Below are 26,297 nucleotides of genomic sequence, written 5' to 3'. Positions count from 1 at the left end.
TGTATGTTTCTTTCATCACACCATGTCACGTTGGCCATAAGGCATACGCCCCCGCCCCTCTTCTTACCAGAAAGATGTTCGTTTCTGTCGGCGCGATGCGTGGAGAAACCCGCTGGCTGCACCGCTTCGGATTGCGTCTCTCCAGTTAGCCATGTTTCCGTGAAGCAGAGAACGTTACAGTCTCTGATGTCCCTCTGGAATGCTACCCTTGCTCGGATTTCATCAACCTTGTTGTCAAGAGACTGGACATTGGCAAGAAGAATGCTAGGGAGTGGTGCACGATGTGCCCGTCTCCGGAGTCTGACCAGAAGACCGCTTCGTTTCCCTCTTTTTCTGAGTCGTTTTTTTGGGTCGCTGCATGTAATCCGCTCCGTGGCACTGGTTGTAAGGCAGAACACAGGATCCGCATCGCGAAAAACATATTCTTGGTCGTACTGATGGTGAGTTGACGCTGATCTTATATTCAGTAGTTCTTCTCGGCTGTATGTAATGAAACCTAAGATGACCTGGGGTACTAGTGTAAGAAATAACACGTAAAAAAACAAAAAACTGCATAGTTTCCTAGGAACGCGAAGCGAGGCGGCCATCTCTGTCGGCGCCGGAAGTACAAGTATAGGGTATGCTGTGCCATTTGTGAAATAGACTATGCCAATGACCCATTGGCCACGTTGGTCATTACTATCAATGAGACACAGTTAGCTGCCTGACTCTAATAGCTGAGCCGATAATTTAATGTTGAATACACACAGAACATTAGACAACAGTCTGACGCGTTTAAAGAGCCGTTCCATACAGAGGTCATAACATTGAAGTGCAGTGTTCTGGATGGATGCACTGCAGCAATGGTTGCCTGTGCTTACATGAACAGACATTAGCATATGTAAGACTGTATGATACAAGCACAATTGACTCCAGTCTTACATGCACATGCACACGTGTTAAAAATAGTGCACTACCTAAGGAAAAGGCAGACACATCTTCAGTTTACTGTTGCACATTGTCTGGTTAGACGGAGTAACAATTAGGTCCCGGGGGGAAGGGAAGCTGTAGCCTCGCCCTGCAGCAAATGGCTTCGTGAACATCTTTACCTGAAGACTACAAAGGGAATGTCAATTTCTCCAGAATACCCTGGCGTCCATTAGTGATTATCCCATCGTCTCGCCTCATTGGCTCTCCTAGACTTATATTTTTTTTAGCCACCCAGGATTTGTCCCACATGGATCTCTATTCTCAGCATAGTGTACTACAACTGACCACTACCTCACCAAAAGGAATTATATAACATATGGGTGATTCGAGCCATGAATGCTGATTGGCTGACAGCCATGGTATAATGGACCATATACCACGAGTATGACACAACATTTATTTGTACTGCTTTAATTACATTGCTAACCAGTTTATAATAGCAATAAGGCACCTCTGGGTTTTGTGGTATATGGCCAATAAACCACGGCTAAGGGCTGTGACCAGGCATTCTGCGATGCGTCGTGCATAAATCAAATCAAATCAAATTTATTTATATAGCCCTTCGTACATCAGCTGATATCTCAAAGTGCTGTACAGAAACCCAGCCTAAAACCCCAAACAGCAAGCAATGCAGGTGTAGAAGCACGGTGGCTAGGAAAAACTCCCTAGAAAGGCCAAAACCTAGGAAGAAACCTAGAGAGGAACCAGGCTATGTGGGGTGGCCAGTCCTCTTCTGGCTGTGCCGGGTGGAGATTATAACAGAACATGGCCAAGATGTTCAAATGTTCATAAATGACCAGCATGGTCGAATAATAATAAGGCAGAACAGTTGAAACTGGAGCAGCAGCACAGTCAGGTGGAAGTTGAAACTGGAGCAGCAGCATGGCCAGGTGGACTGGGGACAGCAAGGAGTCATCATGTCAGGTAGTCCTGGAGCTCAGGTCCTAGGGCTCAGGTCCTCCGAGAGAGAGAAAGAAAGAGAGAAGGAGAGAATTAGAGAACGCACACTTAGATTCACACAGGACACCGAATAGGACAGGAGAAGTACTCCAGATATAACAAACTGACCCTAGCCCCCCGACACAAAAACTACTGCAGCATAAATACTGGAGGCTGAGACAGGAGGGGTCAGGAGACACTGTAGGAGGTCAGGAGGGGTCAGGAGACACATAAGAACTGCCCTTAGCCATGGTATATTGGCCTTATACCTTATTGCTTAAATATAAGGCCCTCAAACTCAACTCTTGACCTGGAAGCCAGTTCCACTGCGTTTTTTCTTGTTCTCCTCTAATCAGGGACTGGTTTAGACCTGGGACACCAAGTGGGTGCCATTTTAATTATCAAGTAGAACAGAAAACCAGGAGGCTGTAGCAATGTTCCCTCTAAGCTGCGCACAGCTCCCCCAGGACTGCCGCGCAGAAGAAATACCAGCCTGCGCAGAGAAGCATGAGACTTAACTTTCTAGAGTTTTCCACGTTAGTTAACACTATCAACTTTTCTCTTTACTGTGGGAATTGTGATCGAATCAACGCAATATTCAATGCAACATACCGAAACAAACCTAACTATGCAAGAGATTTTGTTGTAGGCAGAACGCATCGGAGTAGGATTCTATTGCATTGACAGGCACGACTCAGGCTCATACTATACATAGACCGGTGTGCCATAACCAATCAGAGCTAAAGTATCCCTATATGCAAATAGACCATTGCCTTATATGGATCTGTGCCATTCGCTTTGAACTGGACTGTGTTTACAGCATGTGCGGTCGTGAGTAGCGAAAGCTTCATGTAGCCACCTGAACACATTTGTTCATATTCTTTGCTAGTCAGTGAGTTATTAGCCCAGTTATAGCTAATCAGCAATGGAGGAGTGATTTACTTCCTACAAGAGCACAAAACGTGTGCATTTCTAGCCATCTTTAAAAAGTGAGTCAGGTAAAGAGCCTTTTTTTGCTTTTTTTCTTAAATGGACAGGCTAAGCTAAGTAGCCAATAGGCAGAGGGTGACATCATTTGATTCTCTGTAATAGTGGTATGGAGATAATAATGTGGTTTCTTACATCAAACACCACAACATTTCCAGTCACCTCCTTGTCTGAAGGACAAGTGGATGAACAGGTTAATGTCAAGCCCTGCATGTTTTTGTCAGACTCATGGAATGTAGATCTACATTGAACACCACACATTGGCTGCTACTCTAGGCTGAATGATAGAACAGCTATTTCCATGTTAAAATGTTATGGGATGCAATTTCTCCATTGTTTTTGATGGTAGGCCACTCTGGTAGGCCTTCATTATGATCAAATAACAACAGTAGTCTACTTGAACACTGTTAAAACTAACTTAAAGCAGGTACAGCCTCAGTGTTCACGGTAAACGCGTGCTGGAAGTTCAACAGAAATTTCACAACGTTCAAGTATGACCTGAAATTTGCTCAGTGCCCGTAAACATTTAGAGTGAACATTGGGCTCCGGACCTCGTAGTGTAAGAGGTCAGTACCCCTAATATAGGGAATGGGATGTCATTTGGGACACAGACCACTCAGTGATGTGTTGAGAGGCAGGACATTCTTTGGACAATCGTTTTCAAGGTCCAATTGAATCAAGTTGAGGCATCTGTGTAATAAGCAGCACAAAAATCTATCTAACATTTATTGTGAGGGAATTGCTCTACACTGGTTTCTTTGATCGTCAACAGCTGCTTTGTTTCAATGTTTGTTGTTGTAATGTACTATTCAAAGTCCCTTTTGTAGAAGGCTCTGAAATGATCAGCACACCAAGCAGTCTAACATGATTGTCTATAGAGAATTGTACTGATATGTTGCTTGTGTAACGTACTGAAGTCATTCCTGGATGGTTTCGTAAGGATTTAGAGAAGGATGTTATCAGGTCCAGTTGATTGACGCTCCCTCTGCGATGGACAACATGACGAGCTCTCTGACATGATGAATTGAGAGAATTTGTAAAAGTTTTTATTAAGTGGCTGCTGCATTGTTGTGTAATGCCCAACTGGTTTTTGTAAGGGTGGTACTTGGTTTCTGTAAGGGTGGTATTTGGCTTCTGTAAGGGTGATACTTGGCTTCTGTAAGGGTGATACTTGGTTTCTGTAAGGGTGATACTTGGTTTCTGTAAGGGTGGTACTTGGTTTCTGTAAGGGTGGTACTTGGTTTCTGTAAGGGTGGTACTTGGTTTCTGTAAGGGTGGTATTTGGTTTCTGTAAGGGTGGTATTTGGTTTCTGTAAGGGTGGTACTTGGTTTCTGTAAGGGTGGTATTTGGCTTCTGTAAGGGTGGTACTTGGTTTCTGTAAGGGTGGTACTTGTTTTCTGTAAGGGTGGTACTTGTTTTCTGTAAGGGTGGTACTTGTTTTCTGTAAGGGTGATACTTGGTTTCTGCTGGTGTTGCTGCAGGTCAGTAGGATCGACAGTCACAGCCAGGGAGTCAGACAGACAGGTCAGTGACCTCTCCACAGGTCAGCAAACAGTCACTTCTGTTTATCTGTTCTAAGAGGGTCTCTGTCTCTTCTTGGATTCATTCACACAAATCACTGTACCTGTCTAGCTGTCTGTTCATGTGCCCTGTGAGACAGTCAGTTCCGGGAATGATTGTCTTGTTCGTGTGTCTGTCTGTCTGTTTGTGTGTAGTGTATGGATTTGTAGGAAGTGAGAGGAGGTGGATGAGGAAATTAGGTGTGATGGTCTAAGAGGGTCTCTGTCTCTTCATGGAGAGACAAAGACCCTGTCAAGAAGGCCTCGTCCTTGGTGGTTTGATCCTGATGGCCTCGTCCTTGGTTGTCTGAGCCTGGTGGATTCCAGAGGGTTGGTCGATCCTGGTGGATTCCAGCGGGTTGGTCGATCCTGGTGGATTCCAGCGGGTTGGTCAATCCTGGTGGATTCCAGCGGGTGGGTCGATCCTGGTGGATTCCAGCGGGTTGGTCAATCCTGGTGGATTCCAGCGGGTGGTCAATCCTGGTGGATTCCAGCGGGTGGTCAATCCTGGTGGATTCCAGCGGGTGGGTCGATCCTGGTGGATTCCAGCGGGTGGTCGATCCTGGTGGATTCCAGCGGGTGGGTCGATCCTGGTGGATTCCAGCGGGTGGGTCGATGTTGACAAGTTGAAAGCCACCACTGCAGGTGTGTGAGTCATCAGGAACAAGTGGGGTCAGCAGGATCAGTCACGCCAACATTAGAAACGCGCACACACACACGCACTCCTGATGGGTCAGAGGGTTCCTTACCTCTCAGTCAATGTTCTCCAATGACTGCAGGCAATACAGCCCGTACTGACAGGTGGCAGTCAGGTGTGAGGCCCCTTAGGTTTGTTGACCAGAGTGTGGAAACAGCTTTTTCTAACAGAGATACCAGTCAGCCATGACACCAGTGTTTCTTTCCAGGCAGCCTCACAAATGGCATCTTATACCCTAATAGTCCCAGGGAATAATGTGTGATTTAGGGCTCCAAAGGCAGGTCTCTGAATAAATGCCCCCACTACCACCAGCAGCAACAAGTGAGAGACTGAATCAGCCTGTTAAGAGAGAAGGCGAGAAACTGTTCAGGACACAGATTGAGAAATGGAGCATTGAAAGAAAAGAGTGAAACATGGGGGAGATGGGGAGGGAGAGATGGGGGAGGGAGAGAGATGGGGAGGGAGAGATGGGGAGGGAGAGAGATGGGGAGGGAGAGAGAGGGGGAGGGAGAGAGATGGGGGAGGGAGAGAGATGGGGGAGGGAGAGAGGGGGAGGGAGAGAGAAGGGGAGAGAGGGGGGAGAGAGAGAGAGGGGGAGGGAGAGAGGGGGGGGAGAGAGATGGGGGGGGAGAGAGATGGGGGGAGGGAGGGGAGGGAGAGAGGGGAGGGGGAGGGAGAGAGGGGGGGGAGGGAGAGAGATGGGGGGGGAGAGAGGGGGAGAGAGAGAAGGGGGAGGGAGAGAGATGGGGAGGGAGAGAGATGGGGGAGAGAGATGGGGAGGGAGAGAGATGGGGAGAGAGATGGGGAGAGGAAGGGGAGGGAGAGAGAGGGGGGAGGGAGAGAGAAGGGGGAGGGAGAGAGGGGGAGAGGGGGAGGGAGGAGATGGGGAGGGAGAGAGGGGGGAGGGATGGGGGGAGAGAGAGGGGGAGGGAGGGAGAGAGGGGGGAGGGGGGAGGGGGAGGGAGAGAGATGGGGGAGGGAGAGAGAGATGGGGGGGGAGAGGGAGAGAGAGAGGGGGGGGGAGGGAGAGAGAGGGCGGGGGAGGGAGAGAGAGGGGAGGGGGAGAGAGATGGGGAGGGAGAGAGAGGGGAAGGGGGGGAGGGAGAGAGAGGGGAAGGGGGGGAGGGAGAGAGATGGGGGAGGGATGGGGGGGAGGGAGGGGGAGAGATGGGGGGGAGGGAGAGAGAAGGGGGAGGGAGAGAGAAGGAGATGGGGAGGGAGAGAGAGGGGGGGAGGGAGAGAGATGGGGGAGAGAGATGGGGAAGGGGGAGAGAGAGAGGGGGAGGGAGAGAGGGGGGGAGGGAGATGGGGGAGGGAGAGAGAGGGGAGGGAGGGGGGGAGGGGGAGATGGGGGGAGGGAGAGAGGGGGAGGGAGAGGGGGGGGGAGAGAGGGGGGGGGGGGGGGGGGAGGGAGAGAGAGATGGGGGAGGGAGAGAGAGGGGGAGAGAGAGGGGGGGGAGAGAGAGAGAGAGAGAGATGGGGGGGAGAGAGATGGGGGGAGAGAGAGAGATGGGGGGGGAGAGAGAGATGGGGGAGAGAGAGAGAGATGGGGGGGAGAGAGAGAGATGGGGGGAGAGAGGGGGAGAGAGAGGGGGGGGGAGAGAGAGGGGGAGAGAGAGATGGGGGAGAGAGAGAGATGGGGGGAGGGGGGAGAGAGAGATGGGGGAGAGAGAGAGAGAGGGGGAGGGAGAGAGAGAAAGGTGTTGTACTGTATTTTTTTGTTGTCACGTGCTGAATACAACAGGTGTACCTCACAGTGAAATGCTTACTTACAAGCCCCTAACCAACAGTGTAGTTAAGCGCTCCGGTACCGCTTGCCGTGTGGTAGCAGAGAGAAAACAGTCTATGATTAGGGTGGCTGGAGTCTTTGACAATTTTTATGGCCTTCCTCTGACACCGCCTGGTATAGAGGTCCTGGATGGCAGGAAGCTTGGCCCCAGTGATGTACTGGGCTGTATGCACTATCCTCTGTAGTGGCTTGCGGTCGGAGGCCGAGCAGTTGCCATACCAGGCAGTGATGCAACCAGTCATGCTCTCGATGGTGCAGCTGTAGAACCTTTTGAGGATCTGAGCACCCATGCCAAATCTTTTCAGTCTCGTGAGCGGGAATAGGTTTTGTTGTGCCCTCATCACGACTATCTTGGTGTGCTTGGACCATGTTAGTTTGTTGGTGATGTGGACACCAAGGAACTTGAAGCTCTCAACCTGCTCCACTGTAGCCCCGTCGATGAGAATGGGGCCGTGCTCGGTTCTCCTTTTCCTGTAGTCCACAATCATCTCGTTTGTCTTGATCATGTTGAGGGAGAGGTTATCCTGGCACCACACGGCCAGGCTTCTGACCTCCTCCCTATAGGCTGTCGTCGTTGTCGGTGATCAGGCCTACCGCTGTTGTGTCATCGGCAAACCTAATGATGGTGTTGGAGTCGTGCCTGGCCGTGCAGTCATGAGTGATCAGGAAGTACAGGAGGGGACTGAGCACGCACCCCTGAGGGGACCACGTGTTGAGGATCAGCGTGGCGGATGTATCGTTACCTACCCTTACCACCTGGGGGCGGCCCGTCAGGATGTCCAGGATCCAGTTGCAGAGGGAGGTGTTTAGTCCCAGGGTCCTTAGCTTATTGATGAGCTTTGAGGGCACTATGGTGTTGAACGCTGAGCTGTAGTTAATAAATTGCATTCTCACGTAGGTGTTCCTTTTAGGTGTCCAGGTGGGAAAGGACGGTGTGGAGTGCAATAGAGATTGCATCATCTTTGGATCTGTTCGCGCGGTATGCAAATTGGAGTGGGTCTAGGGTTTCTGGGATAATGGTGTTGATGTGAGCCATGACCAGCCATGACCAGTCCACATCACCAACAAACTAACATGGTCCAAGCACACCAAGACAGTCGTGATGAGGGCACAACAAAACCTATTCCCGCTCATGAGACTGAAGAGATTTGGCATGGGTGCTCAGATCCTCAATGGTGGTATGCTTAAAACATGTTGGTATTACAGACACGGACAGGGAGAGGTTCAGTGAAGACACTTGCCATTTGGTCAGCGCATGCTCGCAGAACACGTCCTGGTAATCCGTCTGGCCCATCGGCATTGTGAATGTTGACCTGTTTAAAGGTCTTACTCACATCGGCTACGGAGAGTGTGGTCTCACAGACGCCCGGAACAGCTGGTGCTCTCATGCATGTTTCAGTGTTATTTGCCTCGAAGCGAGCATAAAAGTAGTTTAGCTCGTCTGGTAGGCTCGTGACACTGGGCAGCTCTCAGCTTCCCTTTATAGTCTGTAATGGTTTGCAAGCCCTGCCACATCTGACGAGCATTGGAGCCGGTGTAGTATGATTCAATCTTAGTCCTGTATTGACACTTTGCCTGTTTGATGGTCCGTCGAAGGGCATAGCGGAATTTCTTTTAAGCTTCCGGGTTAGAGTTCCGCTCCTTGAAAGCAGCAGCTGTAGCTTAGTGCATATGTTGCCTGTAATCCTTGACTTCTGGTTGGGATATGTACGTACGGTCACTGTGGGGACGACATCATCGATGCAGTTATTGATGAAGCCATTGACTGATGTGGTGTACTCCTCAATGCTGTGCTTGCAAAACAGTCCTGTAGCTTAGAATCTGCTTCATCTGACCACTTTTTTATTGACCGAGTCTTTGGTGCTTCCTGCTTTAATTTTTGCTTGTAAGCAGGAATCAGGATAGGATTATTTGCCAAATGGAGACCAAGGGAGAGCTTTGTACGTGTCTCTATGTGTGGAGTAAAGGTGGTCTAAAGTTTTTTCCCCCTCTGGTTGCACATTCAACATGCTGATAGAAATGTAGTAAAACGGATTTAAGTTTCCCTGCATTAAAATCCCCTAGGAGCGCCGCCTCTGGATGAGTGTTTTCCTGTTTGCTTATGGCGGAATACAGCTCATTGCACTCAATCTTAGTGCCAGCAGCGGTCTGTGGTGGTATGTAGACAGCTAGAAAGATATAGATGAAAACCTGTCGGTAGATAGTGTGGTCTACAAGCAAAACCTTGAGACTTCCTTAGATATTGTGCACCAGCTGTTTACATATATGCATAGTCCGCCACCCCTTGTCTTACCAGACACCGCTGTTCTATCCTGCCGATACGGCTTATAACCAGCCAGCTGTATGTTGATAATGTCGTCGTTCAGCCACGACTCCGTGAAGCATAAGATATTACAGTTTTGAATGTCCCGTTGGGAGTTTAATCTTCCTCGTAGGTCGCCAATTTTATTTTCCATTTGCACGTTAGCTAGAAGAACGGAAGACAGGGGGGGGGGGGTCTATTTGATCGCCTACGAATTCTCAAAAGGCAGCCCGACCTCTGTCCTCTTTTTCTCCAACGTCTCTTCACGCAAATGACGGAGATTTGGGCCTGTTCCCAGGAAAGCAGAATGTCGTTCACGTCGGGGTCGTTAAAGGGAAAAAAGGCTTCTGCCAGTTGGTGGTGAGTAATCACTGTTCTGATGTCTAGAAGTTATTTTTGGTCATAAGAGACAGTAGCAGCAATATTATGTACATAATAAATACAAATAAATAAATGACAAACAATGCAAAAAGCACGTAAAACGTCAGCCATCTTCTCCGGTGCCGTCTCTGACGGGCTAAGGAGGAGGCATATGAGTAAGGGGGGGGGGGGTTGATGCTGGATGATGATGGATGATGCCACTGCTGTCATGGGAAGAAAGGGTGAGGCAAGGTGGTTTCTGAGCTCACCACAGCTCACCTTGCTCTGGATAAGGAGACTTTGACTGCTTGCTGGCAGTGACATCATCCTGTTGCGTAACATGAGGGCTGTCTCTTCGTTTAGCCACTGCTGTCATGGGAAGAAAGGGTGAGGCAAGGTGGTTTCTGAGCTCACCACAGCTCACCTTGCTCTGGATAGAGAGACTTTGACTGCTTGCTGGCAGTGACATCATCCTGTTGCGTAACATGAGGGCTGTCTCTTCATTTAGCCACTGCTGTCATGGGAAGAAAGGGTGAGGCAAGGTGGTTTCTGAGCTCACCACAGCTCACCTTGCTCTGGATAGAGAGACTTTGACTGTCTGGGGATTTCTAAGCTGCCTGTAACTCTCACTTACTGACTTCACTCCCTTATCGCCAGCCATCTCTCCTCCTTCTCCACGTCCTTCTCCTCCTCCCTTATCGCCAGCCATCTCTCCTCCTTCTCCACGTCCTTCTCCTCCTCCCTTATCGCCAGCCATCTCTCCTCCTTCTCCACGTCCTTCTCCTCCTCCCTTATCGCCAGCCATCTCTCCTACTTCTCCACGTCCTTCTCCTCCTCCCTTATCGCCAGCCATCTCTCCTACTTCTCCACGTCCTTCTCCTCCTCTCTTTCTGGAGGGAGGTGGGAGAAAAAGTGTGTGTGTGTGTGTGTGTGACTACAAATTCTGCGTAGGAACTGCTGGGCTGTGACTCAGTGCTCCTCAAGTGTGCTTTGTAAAAAATAGTGTGTGTGTGTGTGTGTGTGATTTTACATAAGTATGTGTGTTGGTGCGTCCGTACTTGTGTGTGCGTGCCATGACTAACGGTGACTGACTCCAACAACACAGTCACTACTGAGATCTGTCTGTAACCAGTCACACAGACAGACTGAGGGTTGGCTGCTGGAGCACCAGCCTGCAGAGAGAGTAACATGGTGATCCCAGGTAGCAGCAGGTCACCTGAACCACACAGCACAGCCATCAACAGCCAGGCTGTAGTACACAATGTTCAGCAGTCACTCTACTGAGACTTCCAGCAGTGTGTGCAATGCGCAAGTTCCCCTGTGTCTGTTTCTTTTTCAGTGTATTTCTGAGCGTGTTCTGTGTCTATTTCAGTACCCCTGTGTGCGTTAGCAACACTCAGTCCCTGTGCGTTAGCAACACTCCTTAGTCCCCGTGTGTTAGCAGCACCCATTAGTCCCCGTGCGTTAGCAACACCCATTAGTCCCCGTGTGTTAGCAGCACCCATTAGTCCCCGTGCGTTAGCAACACTCCTTAGTCCCCGTGTGTTAGCAACACTCATTAGTCCCCGTGCGTTAGCAACACCCTTTAGTCCCCGTGTGTTAGCAACACTCATTAGTCCCTGTGCGTTAGCAACACTCATTAGTCCCCGTGTGTTAGCAGCACTTATTAGTCCCCGTGTGTTAGCAACACTCCTTAGTCCCCGTGCGTTAGCAACACCCATTAGTCCCCGTGTGTTAGCAGCACCCATTAGTCCCTGTGTGTTAGCAACACTCATTAGTCCCCGTGTGTTAGCAACACTCATTAGTCCCCGTGTGTTAGCAACACTCATTAGTCCCGGTGTGTTAGCAGCACCCATTAGTCCCCGTGTGTTAGCAGCACCCATTAGTCCCCGTGTGTTAGCAGCACCCATTAGTCCCCGTGTGTTAGCAGCACCCATTAGTCCCCGTGCGTTAGCAACACTCCTTAGTCCCCGTGTGTTAGCAACACTCATTAGTCCCCGTGCGTTAGCAACACCCTTTAGTCCCCGTGTGTTAGCAACACTCATTAGTCCCCGTGTGTTAGCAACACTCATTAGTCCCCGTGTGTTAGCAGCACTCATTAGTCCCCGTGCGTTAGCAACACTCCCCCGTGCGTAGTCCCCCCGTGCGTTAGCAACACTCCTCAGTCCCCGTGTGTTAGCAGCACCCATTAGTCCCCGTGTGTTAGCAACACTCATTAGTCCCCGTGTGTTAGCAACACTCATTAGTCCCCGTGTGTTAGCAACACTCATTAATCCCGGTGTGTTAGCAGCACCCATTAGTCCCCGTGTGTTAGCAGCACCCATTAGTCCCCGTGTGTTAGCAGCACCCATTAGTCCCCGTGTGTTAGCAGCACCCATTAGTCCCCGTGTGTTAGCAGCACCCATTAGTCCCTGTGCGTTAGCAACACTCATTAGTCCCCGTGCGTTAGCAACACTCATTTGTCCCCGTGCGTTAGCAACACTCATTTGTCCCCGTGCGTTAGCAACACTCATTAGTCCCCGTGCGTTAGCAGCACCCATTAGTCCCCGTGCGTTAGCAGCACCCATTAGTCCCCGTGCGTGTATGTTTGAACTTTTATTGTCCTCGTTTGCTAGTGAACTGAGAGCTTGTTGTGCAGCAGCAGATTGTATCAATTCACAGGACAGATCAATGTGTATTTATAGCTGCTGTGGTGGCGTGGGAGGTTGCTGCTCATCACAAGTGGGTTAGTGGCTAATCTGCTGTTGACTGTGTGTGTGTGTCCCTCCCCACACATAAATAGGAATTAGTCACCAGAGCTTCTTTAGCCCCTGCATCCTGCTTTGTTTTGGATTTGAGAAAAAAAAACAAATTTTGCTCTGGTAGGAGAAGTCGGCACAGTGGCAGTCAGGGCTTTCCCTGATTTCAGAACAGGGGTTAAAAAGAACAGTGAGGGAGAGCGGGCAGGAAAGCAACGACAGAAAGAGAAGGGAAGTGGGACTTCTAGCTGGTGCTCAAGCAGAAGGAGAGGCAGTCAGAAGTGAGAACCGAAAGCTACGACTCTTATCTCAACTCACTCTGTGGAGGATTGAGTGAGAGAGTTCACTGACAGACAGACAGACAGACAGTTGGCCAGACGCTCTCTCTGCGTTCCACTCCGCTGTGGCGTTTCATGAGTTGAGGAGAGGGCAGGAAAGAATGTCAGACAGTTATTGGTGGAGGAGGAGAGTGTCTGGCTGACTTACTGAGAAGGTAATGTCAGGTGTTCCTCAGTGAACTACATGTTATCTGACTCTGAGGAGAGAAGACACACAGAGACTTCAGAACAGATTCCGACCACAGAACAGCTTTCTGCCATTTGCGAAGGTATTGTGATGTGCGTGAGTGTCTTTGTGTGTCTCTTTCGTAGACTGTGTGTCTGTTGAGGTTGTTTTTTTTGAGTGTGTGAGTGTGTGTTTGATTTATGGCTGTGTGCTATTGCAACAGGATTACAGTATGTACTCGTACAGTGGAGGTTGAGTTTTTCAGTTTCCTCCTTCTGCATCTCTGGTTCTCATTGATCCCCTCTTTGTTTACCTCCTCTCCTGTCTGGTCTACCCAAGAAAGCCATTGGTCATCTACAAAACATACAGAATGCTGCAGCACGGGTATTGACCAAGACCAGATGGAGAGAACACGTTACACCAGTTTTAAGGTCTCTGTACTGTAAAACATACAGAATGCTGCAGTACAGGTACTGACCAAGACCTGACAGAGAGAACACATTACACCAGTTTTAAGGTCTCTTTACTGTAAAACATACAGAATGCTGCAGTACAGGTACTGACCAAGACCAGATGGAGAGAACAGGTTTTACTCTGTACTGTAAAACATACAGAATGCTGCAGTACAGGTACTGACCAAGACCAGATGGAGAGAACACATTACACCAGTTTTAAGGTCTCTGTACTGTAAAACATACAGAATGCTGCAGTACAGGTACTGACCAAGACCTGACAGAGAGAACACATTACACCAGTTTTAAGGTCTCTGTACTGTAAAACATACAGAATGCTGCAGTACAGGTACTGACCAAGACCTGACAGAGAGAACACATTACACCAGTTTTAAGGTCTCTGTACTGTAAAACATACAGAATGCTGCAGTACAGGTACTGACCAAGACCTGACAGAGAGAACACATTACACCAGTTTTAAGGTCTCTGTACTGGCTGCCTGTGAGTTTAATCATTAATTTAAAGATTCTTCTATTGGTTTTTAAATCAATCCATGATTGTTCACCCCAATACATGTCAGACATGTACGTTCTGTACCCAGTAGATTCCTCTGGCACAGGTCTTTTAACTCTCCCAAAGCCTAGGACCAAGAGGCATGGAGAGGCAGCCTGTAGTTACTTTGACCCAGCCTGCCAGAGAACCTGAGGGGGGCCGAAATTGTGGACATATATTTTAAAGAGATCTTAAAACACACCGGGATTGATGGCCTTCTTTTCTCTCGTTCTTTTTAATAGTTTTTGAAAGATAAGAGCAGGGTGGTATGTTATGGATGGTGTGTAACATCTTAGAGGCCTGTGTGTTTATAAGTGTAATAAGTCAAAATAGCAAGCATATGTTGTTCATTACAACCTGGAGGTGGTGTTCTGTCATCACAACCTGGAGGTGGTGTTCTGTCATCACAACCTGGAGGTGGTGTTCTGTCATCACAACCTGGAGGTGGTGTTCTGTCACAGCCTGGAGGTGGTGGTGTTCTGTCATCACAACCTGGAGGTGGTGTTCATCACAACCTGGAGGTGGTGTTCTGTCATCACAACCTGGAGGTGGTGGTGTTCTGTCATCACAACCTGGAGGTGGTGGTGTTCTGTCATCACAACCTGGAGGTGGTGGTGTTCTGTCGTCACAGCCTGGAGGTGGTGGTGTTCTGTCGTCACAACCTGGAGGTGGCGGTGTTCTGTCGTCACAGCCTGGAGGTGGCGGTGTTCTGTCATCACAACCTGGAGGTGGTGGTGTTCTGTCATCACAACCTGGAGGTGGTGGTGTTCTGTCATCACAACCTGGAGGTGGTGGTGTTCTGTCATCACAACCTGGAGGTGGTGTTCTGTCATCACAACCTGGAGGTGGTGGTGTTCTGTCGTCACAACCTGGAGGTGGCGGTGTTCTGTCGTCACAGCCTGGAGGTGGTGGTGTTCTGTCGTCACAACCTGGAGGTGGTGGTGTTCTGTCATCACAACCTGGAGGTGGCGGTGTTCTGTCATCACAACCTGGAGGTGGTGGTGTTCTGTTCTGTCATCACAACCTGGAGGTGGTGGTGTTCTGTCGTCACAGCCTGGAGGTGGCGGTGTTCTGTTGTCACAGCCTGGAGGTGGTGGTGTTCTGTTCTGTCATCACAACCTGGAGGTGGTGGTGTTCTGTCGTCACAACCTGGAGGTGGTGGTGTTCTGTCGTCACAACCTGGAGGTGGTGGTGTTCTGTCGTCACAACCTGGAGGTGGTGGTGTTCTGTCGTCACAACCTGGAGGTGGTGGTGTTCTGTTCTGTCGTCACAACCTGGAGGTGGTGGTGTTCTGTTCTGTCGTCACAACCTGGAGGTGGTGGTGTTCTGTTCTGTCGTCACAACCTGGAGGTGGTGGTGTTCTGTTCTGTCGTCACAACCTGGAGGTGGTGGTGTTCTGTCGTCACAACCTGGAGGTGGTGGTGTTCTGTCGTCACAACCTGGAGGTGGTGGTGTTCTGTTCTGTCATCACAGCCTAGTGGTGGTGGTGGTGTTCTGTCGTCACAACCTGGAGGTGGTGGTGTTCTGTCGTCACAACCTGGAGGTGGTGGTGTTCTGTTCTGTCATCACAACCTGGAGGTGGCGGTGTTCTGTGGTGGAGGTGGTGTTGTGTTCTGTCGTCACAACCTGGAGGTGGTGTTGTGCTCTGTCGTCACAACCTGGAGGTGGTGGTGTTCTCTTCTGTCATCACAACCTGGAGGTGGCGGTGTTCTGTCGTCACAACCTGGAGGTGGTGTTGTGTTCTGTCGTCACAACCTGGAGGTGGTGTTGTGCTCTGTCGTCACAACCTGGAGGTGGTGTTGTGCTCTGTCGTCACAACCTGGAGGTGGTGGTGTTCTGTTCTGTCGTCACAACCTGTAGGTGGTGGTGTTCTGTTCTGTCGTCACAACCTGGAGGTGGTGGTGTTCTGTCGTCACAACATCTCGGTGTGTCTGCTGGCCATGACATTGGCAGAATGGTTGATGTCAGTCAGGGGCTAACGACGCTAACTACTAATTCAGTCAGTCCATTCAGTGAATGACTGACTCCTTAAAGCAAGGCTTACTTACTGCACATGGCTGTGTGGTGTTTAACCAATGGGCAGAGTGATGCGGTGCCATCGAGAAGATGATCTCAGGCAGGATGAGCTGCTGGATTGTTCCAGTTAACAGTTACAGCCAAGTCCCTTAGATGAGAGGTGTGGGTGGGTGGAGCTGGTCTTGACTGACTCTTCCACACACCATGAGCTCATCAGATATCCACTAGCCATGGTCTCCCTGCTTAACTTAATGATGGTGTTTTAATGACATAATGGTGTCACTTCTGGTGGTGGAGGCTCTCCATCCTCCTCGACAAGGAAGCATTTATACCCTCTGCTAGGCTGTGTCCAATATGCCACCCTATTCCCTATATAATGCGCTACGTTTGACCAGGGCCCATAGTTCTCGGCTCAAAAGTAGTGTACAATGTAATGAATAGGTTGCCATTAGGAACGCAGTCCTAGATTTCCTTCAGAGGGTGAGCAGTTACTATCCCTTTATTGGCCACATTTAGAATGGTGGGGAAAACAAAATGGTGGGGAAAACAAAATGGTTGTATAAAAACATGCATACAGGATTTTTGCTATGCCATTACCATCTGGGTGCAGAAATACTCTGTAACAGTGGTCTGATACGACGACGTCAACGTAATGTTCAGTGGATCTCTTTGTTTTGTTATTCTCTGATCCCAAAAAAGTTGGAGTGGAAAAAAGAGACTAGAAGAGGGAGAAGGAGTGGAGGGGGAGAGAGATGGAAAGATTGAGAATCCGTCCCTTGGCTCTCCTCTCTCAGCGGTGTTCTGCTAGGTGTGATTATGTAACGTTACCGTCTGCCTGCCTGTTGGTGAGGAAGGCACCGGTTAATAGCGTGACCCCAGAACAGTACCCCAGAACAGTGCACCAGAACAGAGCATCAGAACAGTGCACCAGAACACCAGGACAGAAAACCAGAACAGAACACCAGAACAGAACACCAGAACAGAACACCAGAACAGTACACCAGAACACCAGAACAGTGTACCAGAACAGTGCACCGGAACACCAGAACAGTGTACCAGAACAGTGCACCGGAAAACACCAGAACAGTGCACCAGAACAGTGCACCAGAACACCAGAACAGTGCACCGGAACACCAGAACAGTGCACCAGAACACCAGAACAGTACACCGGAAGTGTACACCAGAAGAGTACACCAGTATGCTCAGTTGACTTTACCTTACTCACTCTGATCTGTAAGCTGTTGAGCTATTTAGGGTGTTTCATTTCTCCAATGCATGGCTGAGAAGTAGCGATGATAACCAGGGAAACGCCTGGTGTGATTACACCAGGAAGTGCAAAGGTACTGTAGGCCTAACACAATTACAACGATTTACTGAGTTACAGTTCATATAAGGAAATCATTCAATTGAAATAAATTCATTAGCCCCTAATCTGTGGATTTCACATGACTGGGCAGGGGCACAGCCATGTGTGGGTTTGGGAGGGCATAGTCCCACCCACTTGGGAGCCAGGCTCACACACTGGGCAGCCAGGCCCAGCCAATCAGAACAAGTTTTTCCCCACAAAAAGGCATTATTACAGACAGAAGTACTCCTCAGTTTCATCAGCTATTCGGGTTGCTGGTCTCAGACGATCGCGCAGGTGAAGAAGCCGGATGTGGAGGTCCTAGGCTGTCATGGTTACACGTGGTCTGCAGTTGTGAGGCCAGTTGGACATACTGCCAAATTCTCTAAAACAATGTTGGAGGCGGCTTATGGTAGATAAATTAACATTAAATTATCTGGCAAAAGCTCTGGTGGACATTCCTGCAGTCAGCATGCCAATTGCACGCTCCCTCAAAACTTGAGAGATCTGTGGCATTGTGCTGTGTGACAGAACTGCACATTTTAAGTGGCCTTTTATTGTCCCCAGCATAAGGTGCAGCTGTGTAATGATCATGCTGTTTAATCAGCTTCTTGATATACCACAGCTGTCAGGTGGATGGATTATCTTGACAAAGGAGAAATGCTCATTAACAGGGATAGAAACAAATTTGTAGCACAAATTTATTTCAGCTCATGAGACACGGGACCAACACGTTGCATGTTGTGTTTTATATTTTTGTTCAGTGTAGTAACACCACAGCTGTTAAGACAAACAACACAGTCAGAGTTGTTTGCCAGGTCTGAGAGAGAATTTTTAAAAAACTGTCTCCCAGAAAACCTGAATCTCCACTTCATCTGTTGAGTAAGAAGTTGGGCAGAAGGAAGTTGACAGAGCCTACACACACAGTACACACATTCTGACAGTAATCACAGTACACATGCACACAGTACACACACATAGTACACACACACACACACACACACACACTGGGGAAATACAGTGTTTGGCTTGTGGCATTGTTGAGTGTGTCGTGTCTTTGGCATGGTTATTTTATCAAATCAATTCTCTGTCATTATTACGTGATTAAACTAATCATGGAAATGTAATTAACTAGGAAGTCGGGGCACCAAGGAAAATCTGCACATTACAAAGTTATAATTTTCCTAATATAACTCTTCAGATATTTTAATATCTGATCAATTAGTCTTCGAATTAATTATTCTTTACCTCACGCTAGTCTCATTCCAAACATCGTAAATTGTTGGTTATCTGCACGAACCCAGCCTTTACTATGAATCATCCATACACCAATTGTGTTAATCATTCATTTACTAACTAACTAAATAATCACAGAAATGCATAAACAGTAGATATGGTTACAAGGAAATGATTGGGGAGGTTCCCTAGTGGGCTAAGCCGATATGACGGCTTGGTGGACAAAGGGAAGTGGGTGTGGACTGAGAAGGGCGGGAAAGACAAAAAGGAGTCCCTACATAGTTGATAATTATATTAATTGAAATGCTAATCCTTTGCACATAAACGCTCACTCATTCAGGAATAATTGCAATCAATATATATTTTTCGCTCAGTGTGTCGTCGTGATCTCTGTTGGAATCGTCCGTCTTTCTGTTGGAGAGTTCGTCCAAGCGTCTCTCTCTGCTTCCCTGAAGCCTTTCGTAGTTAGAATGGGTGCTTCAGAGTCCCATTTAGAAATGTTTTCATAGAATAGATGTTTCGGCGGTTGTCAGTCTTCGCATCCCAGGTTGACATAATTTCTAGCTTCAGACTAGTAATTGGTATCTAAGATTTGCTCTTATTCTGTCGGAATCGATAGTCTGAGTTTAACCATTTCCAGCTGTGTAGCCAATGCTCCACGTGGTATGGTTAGGAATTCAACAACCTTTACAACCTTAGCTTATGCTGAGTTTTTTCGTGGTCTGAACTCAACCTGTGCCCCCTCGGTGTCCATCAGGTATGCGTGGTCTGAAGAGGATTTCTTCAGGTGGGTTTTTTATTCGTAACAGTAGAAAATGGCTGTCCCATGAGCCAGATCATGTCTGTGCTCATGGGGGCGGGCCAATGACTTAGTTAAACTTTAAAGGGAATACAATTCTCTCACATTAACGGTTTAACATAGGATTACATCATTTCACAAATAGTTTCATCTTTACTCATTCATTTTATACAATAATTAGACGCAAACCTCATAACGGAGACACCTGTATAAACAGAGTTATGGTAATGTGGCTGTATTGTCTTTTATGAGGTCACAAACATGAAACAAAATGGACTGGGTCGTAGCTGGCTTCTCCACCGACCGTTTACACATTCTCCAAAACATGGCTATTGTTCTGTTCTCAAGTTCTGTGATGTAGAAGAAGTTCCATTGTTCTACTGTGAAACTCTCTCTCTCTCTATACCACCTGGCCAGGAGAAGAGAGTCTCCTCCAGGAATTTATGACCTGAGATAACAGAACCTGGGTGTAGGAGAGCGAACGTGAGGGTGCCACGATCTTTAACCAGAAAGGCCACGTCACGACAAGTGTCAGAGGTCATTGTTGGTCCTGTTGTGTGTGTTCAGACAATTAACATTGTGTGCATGTGTAGGTGTGCACACGCATTTCTATGTTTGTGTGTGTGTGTGTGGACTGCTGCCAGAGAGACTGGCTCCCCAGGACTAGAGGGGCTGGTCAGGGTTAACTGCTGTTAATTGCCCACTGCCCACAGCAATATGGTTGATGAGTATAGAGGGGACTGGGAGCAACCAGTCCACTGTCACTCAGAGAGAAGTGGATTAAGGGCCAGGGATGAGAGAACTGACATGGCTGGAATGGAATAGTGTTCCTGTTGCCTTCAGTTTTCACACAAGGTAACTACTGCTGCTTTCAGTTGTTAGTTGACCAGGACCTTAAGAGTTCTATCTGGCTCACTTCTCAAGACCAAATTACTGACCAGAACCTTGGAGGTCTTCACTACATGACCAAAAGTATGTGGACACCTGCTCTTTGAACATCTCATTCCAAAATCATAGGCATTAATATGGAGTTGGAAGGGTTTCCACTAGATATTGGAACATTGCTGTGGGGACTTGCTTCCTTTCAGCCACAAGAGCATTAGTGTGGTTGGGCACTGATGTTGGGCGATTAGGCCTGGCTCACAATCGGTGGGGTTGAGGTCAGTGCTCTGTGCAGGCCAGTCAAGTTCTTCCACAATGATCTTTACAAAACATTTATGTATAGACCTCGCTTTGTGCAAGGGGGCATTGTCATGCTGAAATAGGGAAAGGGCCTTCCCCAAGCTATTGCCACAAAGTGGGGCGGCAGGGTAGCCTAGTGGTTAGAGCGTTGGACTAGTAACCGAAAGGTTGCAAGTTCAAATCCCCGAGCTGACAAGGTACAAATCTGTCGTTCTGCCCCTGAACAGGGGAACAGGCAGTTAACCCTGATTCATTAACCCTGATTTCTACTGCTCCAGAGTCCAATGGCGGCAAGCTATACATTGTGCATGGCTATCTTAGGCTGCTCGACCATGAAAACCCATTTCATGAATGTCCACAGTTCTTGTGCTGACGTTGCATCCATAGGCAGTTTGGAACTCGGTAGTCCAGTCTTTCAAATCGAGGACAGGCGTTTGTCACGCCCTAGATGCTTCAGCACTCAGCGATCCAGTTCTGTGAGCTTGTGTGGCCTACCACTGCGTTGTTGAACTGTTGTTGCTCCTAGACCAGGTGTGCCTTGACATGAAGATCTACTTCTTCATTTTCCAGCCTGATGAGATCTACCAGGTAGCAGGTATGGACCTGCTACTATGATACGTTCTTTGACATGAAGATCTACTTCTTCATTTTCCAGCCTGATGAGATCTACCAGGTAGCAGGTATGGACCTGCTACTATGATACCTATTTGATACCCAAGTATAATGTGGACTAATAACATCTTGTTCACAAATAAGTGCAAATAAGTTAATTTCCTACCTTTTTTTAGTGTGACTTTTGGTATTGGGTAGTAAGTAGTTTTAGCAAGTAGTTTTTCCTAGTCAGGGCTGTAGCAGCTTGTTGCACGTCTCATGCAGGCCACAAGGTGGTCATCCGTCATAGTAGACCTGTACCTGGCCTTCATTGTCTTTATGTGAGACTCAGAGGAAGGTAGATCCAAAAAATGGCTGATAAGTTGAGAGCCCATTTTCTTATGTTTGGATACTTCCCCTCTAGCAGTAGCTCCCAGAACTCTTCCTTCATCTCAGTGGTTGTTCTGGATTTCAGCTGAACATCATTTTGAAGGGTGAACAGTTCAATTTCTGCTATAATTGTATCCAACTGAAAAAGGGATCCCATTTCGGAGGCAATGACTTCCACATTTATGTCTGTGCCTAACGGAAATTATATATACGTGGCAATAGGCTCAAGTGATGCAAAGTCAGTGAAACGACTGTCAAACTCAGATAGGATGCTCTGGACTTGCTCCATGTAACGTGCACTGTCAAGTTGTAGATTGCACTTAAAAGTGTTCACAGAGCTGATCATGTCGATTTACAATTAATTAAGCATGTAAGTTAGGTCAGTGAGAGGAGCTAAATCCAGGAGCCACTGTGTCTCCTCTAGCGGTGCATATTCTACATGTTTGGAGACCTTTAGAAACTCCTTGATTTCAGGCAACAACTCACTGAATCTTCCTAAAAATGCACTTTTTTTCATCGCAACATCCATCACCTCTTTCATGTTTAACATCTTCCCGCACAAAGCTTGCTGATGAATTACGCAGGGATAACTAAGAAACTCCGGGAAAGAATCCTCGTTTGCACAATGCAACGAACACACTAATGCGGCCTACCATAGCAGGTGCCCCATCCGTAGTCATGGAGACAAGCTTACAAAAGGGCAGTTGGTATTTGTTAGCAAACTCCACGAAAGCTTGAAAAATATCTTCGCCCCTTGTATGTCCTTTCACTGGCAAAATGGCAAGTAGTTCCTCCATTGTACTCATGTTGTCAAATACCATTCTGATAAAAATGCGTAACTGAGCCACATCTACCATATCTGTGGACTCGTCAAACTGGAGGGAATAACACTCGCTGTTGTCAATATCCTTCTTCAGTTGATCCTCGAGGTTCTCCGCTATTCCCTCACATCTTCTTGTCACCGTATTTCTGGACAACTGAATGTCATTGATGGCGGCCGTAATTTCAGTCTTTTTCTTAAACTCCCCAAACAGCAAGTCTGCAGCCTCAGTAAATGCATCCTTGATCATCTCCCCATCATTTGAACATATTTTTATGCTTAGCAAGAACGTGACTCACACAATAATATGCTATGGTTGCCGCCTTCCCTTTGGTCACTGGCCTTGTGAAAATTGACTGCTGCGCCGCCCTTTGGTCACTGGCCTTGTGAAAATTGACTGCTGCGCCGCCCTTTGGTCACTGGCCTTGTGAAAATTGATTGCTGCGCCGCCCTTTGGTCACTGGCCTTGTGAAAATTGACTGCTGCGCCGCCCTTTGGTCACTGGCCTTGTGAAAATTGACTGCTGCGCCGCCCTTTGGTCACTGGCCTTGTGAAAATTGATTGCTGCGCCGCCCTTTGGTCACTGGCCTTGTGAAAATTGACTGCTGCACTGCCAGTTGATTTTTTTTAGTTCTTGTACCTTTCTTCTTTGTAATTCAGTCTTTGCTGAAAAATCTCTTTCCTGGGTTTTGTGTGTGTGGTTTTAACATGTCATTCCATGTTACCTTTCTTTGGGATAGCAATGCTATTATGGCAGATGAGACACACATTGAGTTCGACATGACGAAAAATGATCCTCCTCCCATTCCTTGTGAAAATGATACGTTTTTTTGTTTTTTTGTATCCTTCCCTTCACTCATTATTGCTGCTGTCGAACCACACAACTTAAGAACGAATCTGGCTACAAAGTTAGCTAGCTAGCTAGCTAGCTGCCTGGCATCACTGTTATCTGGAGTTGGTGGGCGGGATCTGACTGCGCTGACTAGGCATACGTCGATAAGTGGGCAGGGACTGGTCATATTTTATGTTAATCATGTGACTTTTCAGACATTGCTGTGAATGGTGGACTGTCAGAACGTTAAAACAGAGATTATAGGCATTGATTTGTGTGGCTGAATTTTAGAAGATGTATAATCATCTCACGATAGACTGGCAAGCACTCCGCGATCGACTGGTTGGGCACCCCTGTCCTAGACGTTTCCACTTCACAATAACAACACTTACAGTTGACCGGGGCAGCTCTAGCAGGGCAGAAATTTGACAAACTGACTTGTTGGAAAGGTGGCATCCTATGGCGGTGCCACGTTAATAGTCACAGAGCTCTTCAGTAAGGCTATTCTTTTGCCAAGTTTTGTCTATGGAGATTGCATGGCTGTGTGCTCTATTTTATACAATGGACAAATCCACTAATTTGAAGGGGTGTCCACATACTTTTGTATATCCTGTACCAAGTTAGAACAGGCCCTGTGTCTCAACCAATAGCCAATGTAGTTTAAATACCCAAAGCAGTGCTACAGTAATTTCCAGAGAAGGGCAGGGTTGGTAGTTGGTTACAGAACAGCATGGTAGTCGGTTATGGAACAGCATGGTAGTCGGTTATGGAACAGCATGGTAGTCGGTTATGGAACAGCATGGTAGTCGGTTATAGAACAGCATGGTAGTCAGTTATAGAACAGCATGGTAGTCGGTTACAGAACAGCATGGTAGTCAGTTATAGAACAGCATGGTAGTTGGTTACAGAACAGCATGGTAGTCGGTTACGGAACAGCATGGTAGTTGGTTATAGAACAGCATGGTAGTCGGTTATGGAACAGCATGGTAGTCCGTTATAGGACAGCATGGTAGTCGGTTACGGAACAGCATGGTAGTCGGTTACGGAACAGCATGGTAGTCGGTTATAGAACAGCATGGTAGTCGGTTACAGAACAGCATGGTAGTCGGTTATAGAACAGCATGGTAGTCGGTTACAGAACAGCATGGTAGTCGGTTATAGAACAGCATGGTAGTCGGTTACGGAACAGCATGGTAGTCATGAACAGCATGGTAGTCAGCATGGTTATAGAACGGTTACGGAACAGCATGGTAGTCAGTTACGGAACAGCATGGTAGTTGGTTATAGAACAGCATGGTAGTCGGTTACAGAACAGCATGGTAGTCGGTTATAGAACAGCATGGTAGTCAGTTACGTTACGGAACAGCATGGTAGTCGGTTATAGAACAGCATGGTAGTCGGTTACGGAACAGCATGGTAGTCAGTTACGGAACAGCATGGTAGTCGGTTACAGAACAGCATGGTAGTCGGTTATAGAACAGCATGGTAGTCGGTTACGGAACAGCATGGTAGTCAGTTACGGAACAGCATGGTAGTTGGTTTTTGAAGGTAATATTAGTGACAAACTCACACCCCGTGCTGAACTTCCTGGACTAGTATGAATGACAATTTGTCCAAAATGGCACCCTATTCCCTACGGGTCCAGGTCAAGAGTAGTGCACTATATAGGGAATAGCGTGCCATTTTGTGGGACAGCCCTGCAGTGTGAGTTGAGTGACAGACTTCTCCAAACGATTTGCCTCTGCTAATGACTGCATCGACGTAGAGCTTAGCTTTTGTCAAGTGTGCAGAAGAAAAGGCAATCTCGTGCTAAAGTATTTCTAATTAATTAACGTGATTAGGGAATGTATGAAATAAAACCTTATCAATAGTCTGAGCCCAAACGACAGCCCCCGCACCCCCCCATATTTCCACCACTGATTTGAAGTGTGTGCGTGTGACTGTGTGTGAAGTTTGTTTTCACAGGGAATCTAATGAAACATGCTTCTTGCCCCACACGGCCCAGGTCTCCTTGGTCACCGTTGATGACACGGATGGTCTTCGCTCTGTGGAGTCAGTTGAGTGGAACAGCAGTCTGGATGTTAGTTCTGGTTCACGGCCCTCAGGAGAACCCAGCAGTGGGGAACTTGAGAAGTTGACCCCATCGATTTTTTTGTTTGTTTGTTGACGTGTGGCTTTTTTCATTCCCCTCTTTTGGGTTTTACACAATGAAAAGAAACGAGGGAATGACTGTGTAGTACTGTACAGTTGGGAAGGCTGTAGTATTTCAATGGTCATTTCTGGCAAAGACAATTAGGGCTGCTACGTGGCTAAAATCTCAAATCTAATATTAAATTAAAATATCTTCTAGAAATGCTATTCTTCAGCTCCGTAATCACACCTTCCATGAACGTCTATAAGGAAAACGAATGATAATTTTATCTCTGCTTGGCCGTGTGTGTGTTGCTTTGGCAGTCTGTCTCTCTATTCGTACAGGACATATTTTCAGAGGCTAAATATGTCTTGTCTAACAGAGATGGAAGTTGCAGAATTCACATTCGTGGCCACCCCCGCTTGCGCACGCACAAACACACACACGCACACGCGCACACACACACACACACAGTCAGTGCTGGGTGGTACGTGTGTGTGTTGGAAATCAAATGTGTGTTTTGACTAGGTGTTGTTTGGATGTGGTTGATTTGTTGCTTTGTGAAAATGCATGTTGCGTTGGCCTGTGTTTGGTTTGTTTACATGCGTAGTATCAGACCAATCACACAGTAGCTCCCTGATTGAGGAGAAGTAGTCAGATCAGTAGGGGTGTCCCTGAGCCATCAGTAAATGTAGCACTAGCCTTGTGTGTGTGTCCTTTGGGTGGTGGACCATTCTTAATCACAGGAAACTGTTGAGTGTGAAAAACCCAGCAGCGTTGCAGTTCTTGACACAAACTGGTGTGCCTGGCACCTACTAGCATACCGCATTTAAAGGCACTTCAATCTTTTGAATGACACACATACACAATCCATGTCTCAAGACTTAACAATCCTTCCTTAACCTGTCTCCTCCCCTTCATCTACACTGATTGAAGTTGATTTAACAGGTGTCATCAATAAGAGATCATATCCTTCACCTGGATTCACCTGGTCAGTCCATGTCATGGAAAGAGCAGGTGTTCTTAATGTTTTGTACACTGTGTGTGTGTGTGTATATGAGTGTCTACTCTCTTGTCTTAATGTTATCTCCTTTGCATCTGCAGGA

General features: G+C 47.7%; 1 protein-coding gene across 7 annotated transcripts in view; it reads left to right on the top strand.

Moving 5' to 3' along the window:
- Positions 1-26,297, top strand: part of LOC112236431 (zinc finger protein 40-like) — a 107,997-nt gene that overhangs the window by 39,167 nt on the left and 42,533 nt on the right. Inside the window, exon 1 of one of the 7 annotated variants that reach the window (XM_042295153.1) lies at positions 11,887-12,948. The exons of 4 other annotated variants lie outside the window; for them this stretch is intronic. In XM_042295153.1, the coding sequence (XP_042151087.1) occupies positions 12,864-12,948 (85 nt within the window). In that variant the 5' untranslated portion in view covers positions 11,887-12,863. Of the gene's footprint in view, positions 1-11,886; positions 12,949-26,297 lie in introns of those variants that run through there. 2 more of the 7 variants (XM_042295147.1, XM_042295152.1) reach the window with 2 other exon arrangements.

Source organism: Oncorhynchus tshawytscha, linkage group LG13 (assembly GCF_018296145.1).
Source record: "Oncorhynchus tshawytscha isolate Ot180627B linkage group LG13, Otsh_v2.0, whole genome shotgun sequence".
Taxonomy (NCBI): domain Eukaryota; kingdom Metazoa; phylum Chordata; class Actinopteri; order Salmoniformes; family Salmonidae; genus Oncorhynchus; species Oncorhynchus tshawytscha.
Note: the sequence above shows the minus strand (reverse complement) of the source record. Positions and strands in the feature narration are given on the sequence as shown.